Raw genomic sequence first — 14,227 nt, 5'->3', positions numbered from 1 at the left:
TGAAGGCATTTTTGCTCCACAGCATTTCTTTGCATGTGCCTAAGACTTTTGCACAGTACTGTGTGTGTGTGTGTGTGTGTGTGTGTGTGGTGTGTGTGTGTGTATATATATTAGATTAGATTCAACTTTATTTTCATTGTTCAAAGTAAATATACAAAGCCAATGAAATGCAGTTAGCATCTAACCAGAAGTGCATAAGTGGCATATTTACAATAAATTACAAATAAGGATATATAGCTATGAGGGTGATATGTACAGGGGAATGGATGACTTATGTATAGGAGGTGCAGTAGGTATTATAAATAGGGATAAAAGTGATCTATATATGTATGTGCAATCAGTGTCCAGTGGTGAAGACGTTAAGAATATAACAGGAATATGTACATGCACACACATATTTGCATGTATGTAAGTACAGTAGTGCAAAAACCGCATTATAATTTATGTAGTGCAAAGAAGCCAGGTGAATAAACAGTGAAGTAAGTAACTGAAAACAGATATTACAGTGTGCAGTGTGAGGGAAGAAGCTATTTCTCAGTCAGTTTGTGCGGGCGCTAAGGCACCGGTAGCGCCTTCCAGATGTGAGGAGGGTAAATAGTCCGTGATTTGGGTGAGAGGCGTCTTTGATAATGCCATTTGTGTGTGTGTGTGTGTGTATATATATATATATATATATATATATATATATATATATATATATATATATATATATATATACATATATATATATACACACACATACATAGACTCCTTGGTAAAAAAAAAATTGCAAATGGCAAAATATTAAGCTTTTAATGGTCTTAACAACAAATCATTGGTCAGGAAATTATCAAGAATTAAACAAATAGAGAATATGGGATAGATTTCTTTAAAAGTGTGACCCTTGATGGGCTGCATCAGGTGTGGCAGACAACCAAATAATGACTAATCTTTTAAAAAAAAAAAAATCCCAGAAGATATCTGTGGAAGATTTTGTACACCCAGATTTTGTACACACACATATATATATATATATATATATATATATATATATATATATATATATATATATATATATATATAAAAATATATATATATATATATATATATATATATATATATATATATATATATATATATATATATATATATATATATATATAATGTATATACACATCGATCAGCCATAACAATAAACCACCTGCCTAATATAGGTTCCCCTTGTGCTGCCAAAAGAGCTCTGCCATGGACTCCACAAGGCCTCTAAAGGTGTGCTGTGGTATTATTAGCAGCAGATCCTTTGAGTCCTGTAAGTTGTGATGTGGGGCCTCGATGGATCGGACTTGTTTGTCCGGCACATCCCACAGATGTTTGATTGGATTGAGATCTGGGGAATTTGGAGGTCAACATCTTGAACTCTTTGTCATGTTCCTCAAACCAATCCTGATTTTTGCAGTGTGGCAGGGAGCATTATTCTGCTGAAAAAGGCCAGTGCCATTAGGGAATACTGCTGCCATGAAGTAAAAAAAAAAAGATTCAGACCAGGCCACCTTCTATCATTGCTCCATAGTCCAGTTCTGATGCTCACATGCCCATTGTAGGTGCTTTCCGTGGTGGACAGGGGTAAGCATGGGCACTCTGACCAGTCTGTGGCTACGCAGCCCCATATGCAGCAAGCTGCAATGCACTGTGTGTTCGGACACCTTTCTATTATAGCCAGCATTAACTTTTTCAGTAATTTGTGCTACAGTAGCTCTTCTGTGGGATCAGACCAGACAGGCTAGCCTTCACTCCCCACATGCATTGATGAGCCTTGGGCGCCCTTGCGGTTCACCAGTTGTCCTTTCTTGGACCGCATTGGGTAGGTACTAACCACTGCATCCTGGGAACACTTGGCCATTTTTCCTGCTTCCAACACATCACTGGACTGCACTGGACCCACTCCAGTTTGCTTACCAGCCTCATGAGGGTGTGGATGATGTGGTCATCTATCTGCTGCAGTGTACTCACTCTTATTCTTATAAGTGGTGGTACTGTGAGGATCATGTTTTTTTATTTTTCCAGTGCCTTCAACACCATCCAACCATTCATGCTGAGTGAGCATGGGTGTCAGCACATCCACCATCTCCTGGATTGCTGACTACCTGTCAGATAGGCCCCAGTTTGTGCAATTGGGGCCCTCTCTATCTGACACGGTGGTCAGTAACAGAGGAGCACCTCTCCATTTTTGTTCACTTGTACACCTCAGACTTTCAGTACAACTCTGAATCATGCCACCTGCAGAGGTTTTCTGATGACTCTGCAGTGGTGGGGTGTTTTAGGGATGGACAGGAGTCGGAGTACAGGGGACTACTGGATAACATTGTGGACTGGTGCACTAAGAATGACCTACTCCTAAATGTGACAAAGACCAAGAAGATGGTGGTGGACTTTAGGAGGATCAACACTGATGCTGTGTACAAGAAGGGAATGAGCAGAGTCTACTTTCTGAGGAAGCTCAGATCTTTCAATGTATGCAACAAGATGCTGGAGATCTTCTACCAGTCTCTGGTGGCAAGTGCCATTTACTGTGCTGTGGTCTGCTGGGGGGGCAGCATCAGTGCCAGGGAGTCAGCGGAGCTCATTCTCCAAAAGACTCATTCAAATTCGTTGTCACAGAGAACGTTACAGGAGTTCATTCTTACCATTCACAATAACATTGTACAACAGCTCACCTGTGTGTGACAGATGATACCACTTTCACATTACACTACTACAAGAAAGCTATCATTTAGAAAGCTGTCATTATATACTACATTCTCAAGGTTCTTCATATTCATTATTCACTGCCAGTTTTCATAAGTGTACTTATGTAAATACTGATGTAAATCTGGTTAAATCTACAACTGTTCCATATCTGCACTACTACATTTAATTTAACTTATTGTATTTTATATTTTATATTTTGTGTGTGTACATGTTGTATCTTACTACTGACCATGCTGCTGTAACACAATTTCCCTCATGGGATCAATAAAGTATATCTATCTATCTATCTATCTATCTATCTAACTTTGAGAACTGACTGTTCACTTGCTGCCTAACATATCCCACCCCTTGACAAGTGCCATTGTAATGAGATAATCAATGTTATTCACCTGTCAGTGGTTTTAATGTCATGGTGTGTGTGTAGAAATGTATATATACATGCAAAAACACCTTTAGCAAACAAACACTTGAAGTAAACGTTTTCTGTAGGAGTTTATCAGTGTCTCACTGTGTTTTGGAGAAATTTTGGCACACTCTTCTTTACAAAATTGCTTCAGTTAATTCATGAGAGCATTTGTTATGCACGGCTCTCCCACCACAGCATCTCAGACAGGTTGAGGTCTGCACTTTGACTTGTAACTCAGATTAAGATGGTCAGGAATGTGGATCAGAGAGACCACATGAATTAAATATGGTCATCTACATTGGTTTTTACCAAAGTTTTCCCCAAAGCATGTTTGGTACCAACGTGCTCCATATTTCATGGTGGACAATGTGCTGATATTGAATATATTGCACAAGTTTAGGAAATATCATTTAGAGAATATTAGTCTAAAAGGGGGAACCTTCTGTCATTGTTTCATAAACTCATTCCCAGGAACCGAATTAGCATATAACACCTTGGGATGCACCTACCTGACTGGGGGTCTGCCCTACCATAAAATACATTTTGTCTGTCCCATTTGATATTCTGGTCATTATGCAGAGATGCACTGGGTATAAATGAGGTATGAGAGTTAGATCAGTGGGGGGGGGGGTCTTGGGGAAGAAACCTTTACCATCTGGTCTCATCTGATCTTTTTCCGATGCAATTCCAACTGCATTCTATGCTAGCCACACAGGTCCATCCATTCATTCTGTTGTAAGTTTCCATTTTGACTTATTACATGTTATTCCGTTATTATGTGCTCTATAATAAACTTTGTAATTATGCTACCTCTAAAATACTCAGTAGTTATTTTGGAGAGAAGTATGATTCATTGATAGTGCATGAATTGGTTGATTTGTATGATAAATAGAAATTTGTATGAGAAATAACTTTCTAGCTGAAGTTTTAGTATATTAGACACATTTGAAAGCGACCTCTGACAAGCTAATATAAAAGGCTAATACTTGCAAGTTTAAATAAAAATCCCTGACATGTAAATAGGAAAGGCCTAGATGTCGACACAAACCTCTGAGCTAACCAAAAAACTGTTCAATATATAGGCTATATAAAATACTCTGGTGTAGGAAAGCCACTTTCTTGTGAAAGCTTAGTATGAAGCTGTTTTAGATTAAATGTAACTGAACACAGATTTTATCCCTTTAATACAACTACTGGACTCAGATCTTTAATTAGTTAGAGTCAGATATAAGATAATAAAGTTAAAATTCAAGCACGCATTTAACCTTCAACTGCACCTATTTCCGTCCTTGGTCATAGGAGAGCCACAAATTAAGATAATATAATTTTATACTTAGTCCCACACATTCAAATTAGACAACTTAGAATTTGACAACACCACTAGCAGTATATGTATGTTTCTGTAATTATAAATAGAAGCACAGGTATTCACTAGATGATGGGCATTATTGCCTGTCACACCTCCTACAGTGCCATCAGGGTCATCAGCTGGGAGCCACCCTTCATTGATGTTTCGCTCTATTAATGCCAGGACATCTCGGGGCAGGAGGTAGTAGTGATATCCTTTGGGAACTTCAGCTGTTGGTCAAGATCAGCAGGTTCCACTCACATCCATGTGCCCTTTTTTTGCATTCCGGGGTGCACTTTCTTGCTCAACAAAATGGATCAGCCATTGGAATATTAAAGGTCTGGCCCTGTTTGCTTCCAGGCTGCATGCTTCCAAGACCTCCGCTAGCTTCCGCAGGACCCAGTTGTGATGCCATCTGTACCAGCCCTGGGTCAGTGCTGCCTTGCAGCCAGAGAGAATGTGCTGCAAGCTTGAGTTCCAGGCATCACATAGTTCAAACCAGGAGGCTGACTCACAGGAGCGAGGCATGTGCCCTGTTGGGCCAAGGGTGATGTTCTTCCTGCTGTTGTTTTTCAACTCATGCTTAGTGGACTCCAGGTTTCCCATCTTCTTCTCCTCCAGCAGATCCCAAGTGTACATGAAGGTGTCTCGGAGGATATATATAGACTCTCTAATTAATACTGATTCTGTGACATGCATTCATCATAATGGATTGCATCAACAGCTGCCTATCTGCCACACTTAACTAAATGACAAACATGAATTGGCTGTCCCAGAAATGCTTCTCTCCATAGCATTCAGATTTTGAGAAAACTCTCATCCATCAATCTACTTCAGCAATGTTTGACTCCTTCAGGAGAGCACATAATTACTATGTGGTACAGCCAAGCACATAAATTATATTAGGTAACCAATTAAGCAACTAACAAAATAAATACCCCTCAGGGGGTTCAACCAATTCATTCAACGAAATTAGAAAGATGTCAATTTTTACATTTCGAAGAATAAAATTTCAAATGCATAACATAATTCTGTGTGCTTTGTTTCGGTACTTCCCCCCACTATGTTTAAGACATTTTGTAACCTTCCCATTTGGATTCTTAACCTTTCCTCTCGGTTATACTGAAATACAGGTTTCCCGTGCTTCATTAAAGTTCTCTTATTGAACCAAAAATTATGTAATGCAATTCTTACAGAAACAATATGCACTATCCAACATTGGAGCACTTCATGCATAACTTAAGATCAAAAGTGCCATTTGACTATTACGAAGTTATTTATTTAAATGTTCTAATTACATTTGTTATGCGCCGTTGGATCTAATCTCTAGGGTTATACTATGAAACAACTTCATCAAAATAAATGGCTAAAAGGGTCCCTTACCTACTGACAAACGATTTACTAAAAGTCTTGCAAAAATTTGCAATTAAAAAATATGTATAATATATGAAATATAGGCAAAAACATCAAAAGATAACACATTCAACTACACCACATTCCTACAAGACTGGATTTTTGCAACACAAAGAAAAGACAAGCCTAACTGCCAAGCTTAATTAGGCATTCATTCAGGATTCTAATACTAATTACTAATATTAATAGCAATTATAATAAGATATTAATACATATAAAACAAAAGAACTACATTAAAATGATGCACTGAGACCACCAGTTGAAAGCACAGCTACAGCGTAATACTGTGAGTATTCATGTTGAAAATATACGGTGAATTAAGTAATTTCCATGAATCAAGCACATGTCCCTTGCACTAAGCACAATTAAGATTCTTGACAAAGTGATACAATATAGTTAAAAAAATATGCATCTTTATATATAGCTATGAACATCTGTGCCTCACTCTTGGTGATTGTAAAACCAATGTATGCCATTATGTGAGTATGAGTAGTAGTTGTTGTTCTTTTTCTTTTTTTTTTTTTTTTTTTTTTTTACCTTTGCTGGCATTCTCCACATGCTCCAGCTCATCAGGGAACTTCAGGATCTCTGGATACATCTCCTCACATTTGTCTGCCAAGAAATGCATAAGTGTTGTATTCTGGTCTGTTGACTTTGTGTCCCGTAGCTATGAAAAAGTCAGATGGAGATGAAAACTTAGTTATTGATATTACTGCTACAAGTTACACATAATCCAAACTTAATTTTACAGATTTAGCCATTCGTTATTCATTTTCAGTTAAAGGAAAAATAAAGGAAAGGTCTTCAAAGGAAAAGCAACCTACATCTGTGACTAGAAGGCTTGTGCTTTTCTATACCTGGTGATCTAAAATAAATGAACATATAGGCCCTGTGGCATGTTGTGGTGATTTATAATGAATAACTGCATGAGTTACATTACAGAGAAAGGAGGAGTTGGACACAATATATAAATTAGGTTTTTGTGTGTGCTATTTGAACTTGATAGCAATGGCAATGTCTCAAAAAAAATCACAGACGAATCAAAATGAAACCCACCACACAGACATAACTGCATGAAAACTGATCAAAATACACTATGAACACTGCTAATAAGGTACAGTACTGTGCAAAAGTTTAAGGCACATGCAAAGAAATGCTGTAGAGCAAAGATGCCTTCAAAAATAATTAAACTAAATGTTTCTACATTTAAAAAATACTATAAAGAGCAGTAAACTAATAAATGAAACAAAGTGTATTCATTAAATATTTGGTGTGACAATCCTTCGCTTAAAAAAAAAAAAAGTAGTCTTAGACTTATGTACTATTGGATGGATGTACTATTTTGATCCCCAAGGGAAAATTTGGGAATTGGAATGGAAGTTTCTCTCTCTGTGCTGTGTGGGTGTCCTCGGGGTTCTCTGGTTTCCTCTCACCTTGATAAAACATGCAAGTAGGTGGATTGGTGGATTGGCTAAGATAAATTGCTCCTTGGTGTGAATGAGTGTATGAAAGTGTGTGTGCATAGTACCCTGTGATAAGACATGCAGGGTGTATTTCTGCTTCACACCCAGTGTTCCTGGGATTGGCGCTAACCTTAATCAGGATAAAATGGTTAGACTGACTTATTGAATTAGATATTCCTAATCTATTATCTATTTATTGCAACCGTTCATGATATACTTTTGTGTAGGGCAAGTGCAAGCAAGCATAAAACAAGCTTAAAAACACCAGCAAAGAAGCAAAATAAATCTTTCATCTTCCCTTTTTTAAGTGATGGCATAACTTTCAGTTAGTATTATTTCAAAGTAGTAAAGCCCATGCATTGAACATTTTCAGTTTCTAAAAGTGTCTAAAATAAATAAATAAATAAATAAATTTAAACAAAGATTCAGCTTGTCACCTAATACTTAGGTCTTGAAGCAGCATGATTCACCACTCCTTTCCCCAGTATAATTAAGCAACCAAATCTGCAAATATTATATGTTACCAGTTACCTGCCAAATTTGAGATCCACTGGTATGCATTTAAAAGCAGTGGAGCATCTCTCATACTGTACATTTGAATCAGAGTTGACCCAGACCAGACCTACCTTACTGAGCTCCAAAATAAAATCATATTTTTACCATATTTCTGTACAAACAAAAGAAATATATTTTCATATTTTGAGCCGTTGTTCCATATTGCTGATGCAGACAGCAGTGAGTTACATAGATCTGCTGGGCTGGGCTTGCCATTTAAATGTAGCTGTTAAACGCAATGCCACAGGTAGCTGCCCCTGGGGGTTGTGTCATTACCTCCTGCTAGCTTCTAATCCATATAGCCACTGCTATGGAATCTGATATCTAGCAAGGCATAGTTTTTGTAGTCATGCTCAAAAAATGAGACAGGAATTAAAATGCAATTCATGTAGTTTGTTGAATGGCTCCCACTTCTCTTTAATATCCATTTTTATCTGAGAAAATTAGACAGCTAGCAAAGTACACATCTTAGCTAAATAATGCTAATGCCGCTGGCCACAGGGATTTGTTTGAGGGACAGACTCTCTGGTTGGCCCTATAGGGGGAATTTTCTGCTGACATGCACAGAAAATCCAGATACATTATTCAATTACAGAATTAAAAATTCTTGTCACCCAGTCATATATTGAGGATTTCCTGTGATGTAGCTCCTGTTTTCAAAAAATTTGCTGAGAATTTCTTGCCTGTGCGGGTGTTTAAATTATATAATTTTTTTCATTTTCATCAATAATTTTGTGCTATCATTTTCATTTGTATTTTCACTTTTCATTTCTGCTGCATTTTCATTGTCTCAAAGAACGCTTTTAATTTCTTATCTAATGACAGCGAAGGCCATCCATGCTGGATCCGTCTAAAATAATATCAACAAATCTTCAACTAAGGTACGTTAAACATTCAACATGGCAAACATTCAGTTTGTTCAGTGTGTCGAGTGCATGATGTTTAGTCTTAGTTCTTCCTCCGTTGTTAGTAATAGCATTATTTGCGATAAGTGTATATTAGTTAGCTCTGTGACGGAAAAGATTGCAGCAATAGATTTGTGCATCCAGATGCTAGAGAGGGTTAGCAAGAGTGAGAGCAGTGTAGTTTTTGTACAGGAAAGTCTGGATGCCTTAGACAGAGTTAGCTATCCCTCAACTCCGGCATTAGAGTCCTCACAGCGGGGTGAATGGCTGGCAACTATGAGGCATAATCGCAAAAGCCAACGCTAACGCTAAGGCTTGCCCATGGGAACACCACTCCTCTCCGCTTCACGTGTCTAACAGGTTTATTCTCCTCAGTGAAGTACCTGCTGAGAAACTTGAAAGAACTCTGGTTATAGAAGACTCTTAAAGCATGTGAAGGCAAGGTGTTCCACAAGGTTCTCTTTTAGGACCACTGCTGTTTTCTTTCTATATGCTACCTCTGGGTAAAATTATTCGTAAACATGGTATTAGCTTCCACTGTTATGCTGAAGTCAAGGCTGCTGATACCAAGATCTGCTGGCAAATAGTCGCATGGTTGAACAGACAATGGCAAAATAGTCAAGATTTAAAAGATTCTTGGTAAAATTAGGCAATTTTGATCAGCCTAATCGATACAGAGGGGAACATGTTGAGGTCATGGAGACATATGATCCTGGTCCAGCTGCACAATAGCATAAAAGTCATAGATTTAAAAATATATGTTGCAAGGTCTGGTTTGGGTGCTTCTTTAAATACATTTCAATCTATTTAAAACAAGTTTAAATAAAATGTTATTAGCAGCCATGTCATAAAGTGATATTTTTCGTTAGTGAAAAGTTTTCTTGCTCTCGGTGGTATGCTGCTTTCAAAGTCCTGTTGACTATTTCATTTATTTTAATTTAAAAGTTGACTGTATTCAAAAATGTTAATTAAACATTAATCTTACTTGATGGTATCATTCTTGTATACCCCAAAATACTTTGCACTTTAATGCTAGTTTATTAAATTTGGGGGAAGAAAAAATTTATTGCCTATTAGCCATACTTTTCTGCCCAGCTGCACTTGAATTGCAAGAATCAATATGGGAAAGAATTTCAGCTCAGCACTTCTGCAAATTATCTCTATTGCTGCTGCGTCCTTCATCTGAAGTGAAAACGTTCAACAGGTAATACAGTAGTAATCACGAATGCTCCTGTGCTAACATCAGACAAGGCTGATCATTCTCAAAGCAATGCTGCAGCATGTGAAACCCAATGCTGTCTCCTTTATTTAAACAAAATGAAGCTCTGCAGCTGCTGGGTCCCTGGAGGACTAGTGGTTAAGCCACAGCACTCGCACCACCATGGCCTGGGTTTGATTCCGGGCCAGGGAACAAGACAGTGCAATCCCAGTGCCAGTCCCAAGCCTGGATAAAATTGGAGAGAGTTGCGTCAAGAAGGGCATCCGGCATTAAAAACTGTACCAAATCAAATATGTAGACCAATGATCTGCTAACAGAGGCTATCTGCTAAAGACACATTTAAGTACGAAACACAAAAACACAGAGTGCAACATATCTCCACTATTATGGTTTCTGGATGGCTTCAGGAATAATGAAAATATATTTTCTTTTTCAGAATCAAGTCATTAAAATGCAAAAACATCCACTGAATGGCTAGAATTCTGAATCAGAGGGGGAAAAGTTTTGCACCTAGAAACCATATCTAAGCTGACAGTATTCCAGTGTTGCTGAAACATTTCAGTGTCCATTATTATTGCCAGTTATCCACAGATGATCACTTTGCAGGCCAACCCAGAAGTTAGCATCACCCTGGTTCCCTCGACAAAAAGCCCACAGGATTTTTCCATTAGCGTTTGGATTATTGCAGAAAATAAGCTCTGTGACCAACGAAAGATTATGATTCTTACACATTACAGATCATCAAGATAATCTTCACAACTGAACACAACTTTTATGAATTTTGAAGCCTAAATACAATCACCAGAAGTAAAAAGCTAAAGATAACGAACGAACTACACCAAGGTTGCATCACCACCACTAAGCTTCCGACAACTCTTTCAATCTTTATTTGAAAAACATGTTCCCTAATAAGGATCTACTGTGCTCTTTTTGTGGATGAATTTGCCCTCCACCTTTTTTGGGAATGTGTCCATGTTACATTATTTTGATGAAAATTCCACTTGTTTATACAGGTAGTAGATGAGTTTTCTTGGTCAGTGTGATGCCGTTTAATGTCCCCGATAACCTCTGTAGTCCCTTTAGCCACTTGTTAGCAACGTCTTTTTCAAGACATGTAAAAGCTTTAAAAAATCAAGATCTGGGTATTACTGATGTATTTTATGTTGTAGAATAAAATGTGAAAATATCTTGAGCTTGTGTTAACCACAGACCTTATTTCAGGCATTTAACCACAAAAAAAACATTAAAAAAAAAACACTGATTTCAAGACGATGGAACCGGAAGTGCAAAAATGCTAATTCATTTGCGGGGGTATACTGCTATGCAGTATTGTCTATATCAGATGTCTTCAAACTTTTCCCCCCATAAGGCCTATGCCACAGTTTTCTGAGAACTTGAGCTCCACAGTCTGAATACCTCTAGTCTAGTAAGAGTTAGAAAAGGATTTATAGTGGCATTTGCAACCGACCCACTATATGAAATCTGGATTAAACAGATATGTCATTTATTTTTTTTTATCATGTCTATTAATGTTAGACCATACCCAGAGTGAAAATACAAACAGATAAAAATGACATATAATGTTACTGGAAAGCATTGTGGGTAGATGAATGAAACCCTGCCAATGAGGCAAAACTCCTCCTACTAACCCCCTTCCATTCTGCTTCCAGTCTACTTAGAATAATGGGTAAAAAAAAAATGTCTCATGAAGATATGGGGGAAGAGAGATACGGGAGAGAAAAATGAAGGAAAGAAGGAGGATGAGTGTGTGTGTGTGTGTGTGTCAGGCGGCAGAGATGGAGGCAGCTGCAGGTTAGAATGCTTTATTTAAAAACTGGCAAACAAATCTTAAACGTTATGCACAATTTTGGTCAAAAACAGGCAAGGGTTAGGAAATGTACAAATATTGATGCGCAGCACATGCTAAGAAGGGGACAGAGTGCCAGACAGGGGTCCATGAATATGTCTGGAAGCAACTTCACTCCAGTAAGTCGTTCCATATTCATTTTCCTTTGCAACTGCACTACAGCTCGAGCAGCATGCTGAGAGAGCTAATTAGCACAGCCCACCTTAGTGTGCCCAACCCAACAATATTCCTGTAATAAAACCCTGCAACCAAGCTCCTCTTCCCTCCACACACAGCTCATAAATACTGCTCCCTCAGACATATATGCCACACTTGCATATATGCTCTCCTCTCACTCACACTTTCATTAGATCAATCTGCTCACTCCGAATAATCACAATTTAATTTCATGCATTTCAAATTTTAATTTGTTTATTGTTATATCCCAAACTGTCATTATTGCATCCAAAGGCTCTGCTGTGTAGTTTTCATCTGATACATAAGAAACACAAAATGCTGTATCTATGCAATTAAGACGCCTTGTTTTCATGACATGGCTGTGCCTAAACACCATATAATTAGGAATCCAGACAGAAGATTTTTACTCCTTCCTTTCTCATTCAGACTGGCAAGCTTAGCATCATGACTGATGCTACATATAGCAGCATTTTGCATACTGCATACATATGGCAGTAATTTGCTTGTATTATAAGACTTTTTTTTACGATAATGTTTTTCTAAAATGGTGTCATTTACAAATGGTTGTCCTTTATAGTCTGTATTTTTTTCTGAGCTAGCTAACATTTGCTTACAGTTGAGGCCAAAATTTATATACACCTAAAGACATTCAAACTCAATTTTTCACAACTATATGCATTTCATGTTACCATACATTTCCTGTGTTATGTCAATTTGGGTATCTACTTTATTTCAATGATATTTCATTTCAAAATAATAGCTACAAGATTGATTTATTTCAGCTTTTATTTACCATGTCAGATTTTCAGTGGGTCAAAAGTTTACATACCCTGTCTTAGTAACACTTCAATTGCTTGAACTTGAATCAAATGCTTGGGGTAATCGTCTCACAATACTTTGCCGGAATTTTTGCTCATTCATCCTGACAGCACCAGTGTAAACCAGTCAGGCTTGTGGGCCACCTTGCTTCCACTGAAAATCCTTTTTCAGTTCAGTCCACAAATTTTCTGTGGGATTCACATCAGGGTTTGTGATGGCCACTCCAATACTTTCACTTCGCTGTCTTTAAGCCATTTTGTTATAACTTTGGAGGTATGCTTAAAATACCTCCAACCCTATCCCTAAACCTATGTATGCTTAAACCCATTTGTGACCAAGTTTTAACTTTCTGGCTAATGGCTTGAGGTGTTGCTTCAGTATTTCTAGATAATCCTTCTTCCTCATGATGCCATCTATTTTCTGAAGTGCACTGGTACTTTTACCAGCACAACACCCGCACAGCTGCCATGATGCTGCCATCCCAATACTTCACAGTTGGGATGGTGTTCGTCACAATAAAAGTGGCAACGCTTTTCCTCCATATATATAGCTGATCATTATGCCCAAAGAGTTAAACTTTTGTTTCATCTGACCACAGAACAGGCTGTTCTCCGCCAAAAGGCTGGTGATCACCTGCAAAGTTCAATCTGGCTTTTTTATGGCGGTCTTGGAATAGGGGCTTCTTCCTTGCTAATTCTAATGATATACGCCTTCATCAGTCAGAGGTTACTAAGAGAAACATTGTAGAGGTGTGTAAATTAATGTCCGATGCTGTAGTCTGCTCTGGCCCCATCACAATACAGTGTGGTGATGTAGTGTACAGCAGGTTATGGCAGGTTAACTGCTGGATGTCCAGGTGGTGCTCCAAAAACAATGTGGGCTTTATAGATAATTGTGCACATGCATAACTCAACTCTGAATATGGCCCACAGGTTAAGGTTGGGGTTAGACAATCATATAACAAATATAGAGCAAGCAAATTATTTTAGTTTCTGCAGATATTTGGTAGACCTTACATCACCTCTACTTCAAATTGTCCAGAATAAAATGACAGAAAAAAAATCTCTGAACTAAACGGGGAAAAAGTAGCTATAGATAATAGTAAGAAGCTAATTATGAAACCAGGTCAACAGGCTCTTTAAAGCTTCTGCATGATCTCCAGCCAACCAATTAGCTCAGCTAATAATACAAAGAAGGAACTCTGACCTCAGGGCTGCCATTTTAATAGAGAAACCATGTACAATTTGTTCAGAGCTCTGTGTGTTTTTAAAAATACCCATTTTTGGTCAAGTGTAAAGACAAAATTCTAAATACAGAATTACAGTGTC

At 37.9% G+C, this 14,227-nt stretch overlaps 1 protein-coding gene across 7 annotated transcripts in view; it reads right to left on the bottom strand.

Annotated features, from left to right (window-relative positions):
- The window catches only part of diaph2 (diaphanous-related formin 2), a 424,876-nt gene that overhangs the window by 174,000 nt on the left and 236,649 nt on the right, over nt 1–14,227 (bottom strand). For all 7 annotated transcript variants that reach the window (XM_053235486.1, XM_053235484.1, XM_053235480.1 and 4 more), the window contains one exon: nt 6,432–6,561. In XM_053235486.1, the coding sequence (XP_053091461.1) occupies nt 6,432–6,561 (130 nt within the window). The remainder of the gene's footprint in view (nt 1–6,431; nt 6,562–14,227) is intronic.

Source organism: Pangasianodon hypophthalmus, chromosome 7 (assembly GCF_027358585.1).
Source record: "Pangasianodon hypophthalmus isolate fPanHyp1 chromosome 7, fPanHyp1.pri, whole genome shotgun sequence".
Classification (NCBI taxonomy): Eukaryota; Metazoa; Chordata; class Actinopteri; order Siluriformes; family Pangasiidae; genus Pangasianodon; species Pangasianodon hypophthalmus.
The sequence above is the reverse complement of the archived record's forward strand: the minus strand, read 5'-3'. Positions and strand labels throughout refer to the sequence as shown.